We start from the raw sequence: 4,867 nt of genomic DNA on the forward strand, positions 1-4,867 counted from the left end.
CAAGGGGCATCAGAGCAGGAATTGCAACGTTTTGGCAACAGCACAAAGAAAATGTAATTACTTACGCTCTTGAGCAGACGACGGCGACGACAACAACTTGCTGCCACTTTCCCATTCTGCCACACGCCACCCACCACCCGCCACCCACCATTCACCACCCAATGCCCGGCACCCAACTGCTGTTGTTGTTGTCGCGTCAACAGCAATTTATTTGAGTGTGAAAAAGATGAATTAATTTTACAGCATTGTGCAGCACAATTAAAAATTATTTGCTCTCCCCCCCGCCCCGCCGTACTTTGCCTTGCTTTGGGCCCAATGTCAGAACTGGCCCGGAGCTTAATTGCTGCAAAGTTGTTGTGGCTTAGCCGGTTGGGCGTGGCACTAGCAGTAGGCGTGGGCGTGATCTTGGGGGTGGTCTTCGAGGGAGTTTGGCAATGCCATTGTCTACACAGTAACTTTTTTCAAGACAACTACTAAACTTCATTTTCAGTCGATCACTTTATTCGTTAATCAAGTGAGTAACAAAAAAAATTTCACATTAAAGATAACAGAAACTCTTTTTATCAATTTTATTATGTGATCAAATAATAAATATTTCAAATCATTTTTAAATTAAATTCCCATATTTGAGTCCGATTTTTAATAATTTTCCAAATGCTCCCGTTCTTGGAACTTTTATATTGTATTACCAAAATGGACCAAGTTCGTAGATACTTTTCCCAGTGTGAACTACATTCTGTCCTGCAGCAATTTATGTTTTGGGCCTGGTCCACCGATTCGGGTCTCAGCTTTTTTCGGGCCCCCCTTCGCCCCTCTCCCACTGGCCTGTAGTGCCATCCCGCTTGCTCCTCCATTGTTTTGCCCTTTGTTTGTGGTTGATGATGAGAAAAGTTTTTGCCTGGCAGGCAGGCAGCTGAAGTGTTGGCGACGTTGACGGCGAATGTTGGGCATGTTTTATGCATTTTCTTATGACTTTACTTTTGGCGTAGATTTGTGCGTGGTCCCCCACCACCAGCCACCCACCACCCCCCACCGACACTCCCAACCATCGCCCCCCGCCCAGTGAGTGTGAATTATTATGTACATTTCAAATGTGCAACAACAATAACGAGGAACAACTAAAAGCAATGCCGTAAATTTGTTTTCCTGGCAAGTGGACAAAGACCTCAGGGACTGAGTGAGTCCTGGCCAAAGGACGAAAAAGCGGTGGGCCAGAGTAGGTGGAGAATGGAGGATGGAGCATGGAAGAGGGGCTGTCAGTCAGAAGATGTACTCGCACATATAAAAACTATGACCTGCTTACGCGATGCTGTAAAGTTTTTTCGGTAGGCGTTCTCGCCGGTACATTTGTCATTTTGGCCAACCGAAATGTACCCTCGTTGGGCGGGGCAAATAACTTAATTAAAGTAAATGTGTTGCGGGACATAAGAAGTTGTAATTAGTTGGGCGTGGCTTTCAACAATATTTACCATCATCATGGACCATAACTTTGGGAAAAGGAGGTGAACTCTTGGCAAAGGCAGCCAGTTATGCAGTTGATTATGGAATAAATAGCTAACATGCATGGCATTAAAAAGCAAATTGAATAAACAATTAATAAGGCTATTAGCAATTAATTTTTGTTTTAATGAAGACCACATAGAGTCTAAGTACTTTATTGCATTTTGACTAAGTGCTCTGTGAAGCATACAAAATGGATTTCCTGCTTAAACTGCATTAATCAAACTATGAGCTCTAAACTTTTGCAAAGATTTTATCGTGCAATCTGAAAATATTGCCTCTGTTCGCACTGCAGTTGAGGAGATGATGAGTGCCAAGCAATTTATTTCTCTCACCAACTGCCTGATATTTCTTGGTAGCACTGCAGGTTTTGGTTTTGGTTTTTGTTTTTCCACTTTCTTCCATTTTTGTTACGTTTTGCTTGTTGTCTGCTCGAGCTGACTTCCATTGCACTTTGGAAAGAAGTTTTGAAAAACAGGATTTAACAACGGAAAATTACATTTAGCACAGGACGCGACATGCTGCCTCTTCCTGTTTCCTTCCAAGCAAAAGGGGAAGGGGCAGGCGCAACAAATGGAGATGGATCGGTGGGGCGAGGGGCAGGGAGAAGTGGGAAAGGGGACTGGTCAAGGAGGCATGAATAAATGAAATGCGCTAACTTTTCTGGGCCTCAAACAAAGGCAAACTAAACGCGGATGTAAACGTGCACTTCGCCCCCTTCCGCCGCCCCGAAAAGTTTCCCCCATGGGAAGTGTAAGAATAAAAACTTGAAATTCACTTCCGTTTCCGTTTCCGCTTCCAAGGCTGATTGAGCTCTTTAATAATGCAACCGTGCGCTGCTGCTCCTTGGCGAAAATGTTAATTGACAACGAAAAGTCGTGTAGCTCGGCTCGCAAAGCGCAATGCCGCTGTGGAAAGATTGTTGCTGTTAATAGTTTTGAAAACTTTTCAAAATTAATGAATCAACCATGACGCGCACACTCGCACACACATTAACCCCTAAATGACGTCATAAAAACATCGTCTGGCGCAGGATGTCGCTTTGGGGACTCATATCCAGGCATTACAACATTGTAAAACATGAAAATGTTATCATTATAAAGTAGAAAAACGTCGCGAATGGGGGCGGGAAACTCTAGCTTTTCTTCTGGGTGTTAAGGAATGGGTTTTTGGAGGGCGAAAAGGAGATTTAAGATTCTGACGTGAATTAGCACAATTCATTTTCTTTAGGCAGACAACTTTCTTGAGCTGCTCAATGAAGATGTCTTCCATATAAGTGAGAAGTAACTTTAAACTTGCTGACATATATGGCAAGTCATTAAGTTCACATTACTCATAATATTTATTAGTGTGTGGTGTTAAAATGTGAATATGTAGGGTTCATTTATTCAGTTTAAGTGGAAGAAAAAATAAAGCAGAGCTTTATGAAGGTGTTTCTGGCTTAATTGATGGTAATTATAAAATTTTTCTACCTAGAAGATATTTCTATGAAGAACATTTAAGGCAATAGGAACACTTTTGCTCAAACTGTCAATTGTGAGAAATTAAATATATAAATGATACCTATTTAGTAATGAAAAAATTGTTTGGCGAAAATTCATTCAGTAAATTTAAAGAAATATGTCTATTTTAATTTATATACAGTCCAACAGTGCCGAAGTGCAGTTTTGCACACCTTAACTTAAGCATTCAGACAATGTCAACTTATGTAGCCGTTGCATTGTGTGCAATATCGGGAGTATCCTGTTTTATTCTCGGAGCTATTGTGCAACAACATATTTCATTTAGAAAAATTAAATCTGTCATGGTTAATGATCCGTATGTCTATCAATGCCGTCGACAAATTTTTAGGGCAGTAAGTCAGCCATATCTTATAATAATGAGGCATTTAAAAGCTCTTTTATTTTAGTTAGCGATGTTTGGGGATTCGTCTAAAAAGTCAACTACAAGTGCAGAAACTGAGCAGTCAAAAAGTGGTGGAGAAGAGCATGGGAGTAGCAAAGGATTTTCAGAAGGACAAGATCCTGGTAGTGTATCCATATTCGACCACTTTGTACTATGGAGTCGGACCAAGACGCATAAAGCAGTGAGTCGAATATTAAGTGCGGCAAAAATCGATTGTGACTAAGGATTTTTTAAGATGTCTTACATGACATTTTTAGTCGGGCCAGATGGAAACCCACATGAGAAACTTGAACTTGTAGCTGGCATTATGAAGTATGGATTTCCCGGTATGGATGATATACACGTCTACAAAAACTTTGTGCTGTCGTACGATCGTCGCAATCGTATTGCCCATTGGGTATGCGAACACGTCAGAGACGAGTGCCTAATTTCCAGGGATCAAAAGACTTTAAATAAGCCAAATGCGTACATAGCAGACAGTACCATACCGACGACATTCAGTGCAAATATGCGAGACTTCAAGAACACCGATTGGGTTGGTGGACACTTGGCCTCTCCTCAAAACTACAAATGCGATGTGCTTATGTTCCTGGAGACCTACAAGTTTTCCAACATCGTGCCCATTAATCGTGGGCTCAAAAACCACATTTGGTTCCGTTTGGAAAACTATGTTCGGGAAATGGCGCTCGAATACGGTTCCGTTCATGTCTATACCGGTCCCATGTTTATGCCCCAAAGGATTACGTTCAGGAACTGGTCCGTTCGTTACCATGTAATGGGCATGAACACGGTTGCTGTTCCAACGCACTTTTTCAAAATCATCATTAGGGAGAATACGTGTAATAGTGATTTGCCCATTATGGAAGGTTATGTTGTGCCCAATGCCTATCTGGACAATGATATGGATCTGCGTTCGTTTTTATCCGATATCCGTGATATTGAACACTTCGCAGGACTCAAATTTTGTGACGGCCAGCAGCGCGATCCAATTGATTTGCCTGTCAGAGGGCCTTCGATGACGGATTTTCAGGATGAGTAAAGTGTACACATGTATTACACGTTTTATAACTAAATAATATACTCAGCCAACAAGTTTAATAAGTTATTCTTGTAGCCTATAGGCATAGATTTTCCTCTTTAAAAATTTCGCATTTTAAATGTATTTCAGTTGGTAAATCAAGAAAAGTTCTTGTCAGGGGAGTGTGTACATCTTGAGCCATAATGTCTAGCTAAACGTTGTTTCACACGCCCCCTGTTTTGCAAGCCGCCCCTAGTGGTTGTTGCTGTAGCTGTTGTTGTAGCTGCTCATGTGCTAAGCAAAACAAATGAGTTAAAGGGTTTTTACTTGCTAACTGGTAGCGCCACCCCGTCGCCAAGCAACCCAGCAACCCAGCAACCAAGCAGCCAAACCACCAAACCAACTCATTGTGCATGGTCTGGTGGGCAGCTGCTGGGCCCCTTG

At 41.9% G+C, this 4,867-nt stretch overlaps 1 protein-coding gene across 1 annotated transcript; it reads left to right on the forward strand.

The window, feature by feature from the left end:
- Positions 1–3,121: 3,121 nt before the first annotated feature.
- Positions 3,122–4,524, forward strand: LOC6551901 (endonuclease G, mitochondrial). The gene is made up of 3 exons (XM_001980580.3): positions 3,122–3,355; positions 3,410–3,586; positions 3,641–4,524. Exons 1-3 carry the CDS (start codon positions 3,197–3,199, stop codon positions 4,442–4,444), a joined length of 1,140 nt encoding a protein of 379 aa, XP_001980616.1. The 5' UTR covers positions 3,122–3,196; the 3' UTR covers positions 4,445–4,524.
- The last annotated feature ends 343 nt before the right edge of the window (positions 4,525–4,867 follow it).

The sequence above is a fragment of the Drosophila erecta genome, unplaced genomic scaffold (genome assembly GCF_003286155.1).
Source record: "Drosophila erecta strain 14021-0224.00,06,07 unplaced genomic scaffold, DereRS2 tig00000000-arrow-pilon, whole genome shotgun sequence".
Taxonomy (NCBI): Eukaryota; Metazoa; Arthropoda; class Insecta; order Diptera; family Drosophilidae; genus Drosophila; species Drosophila erecta.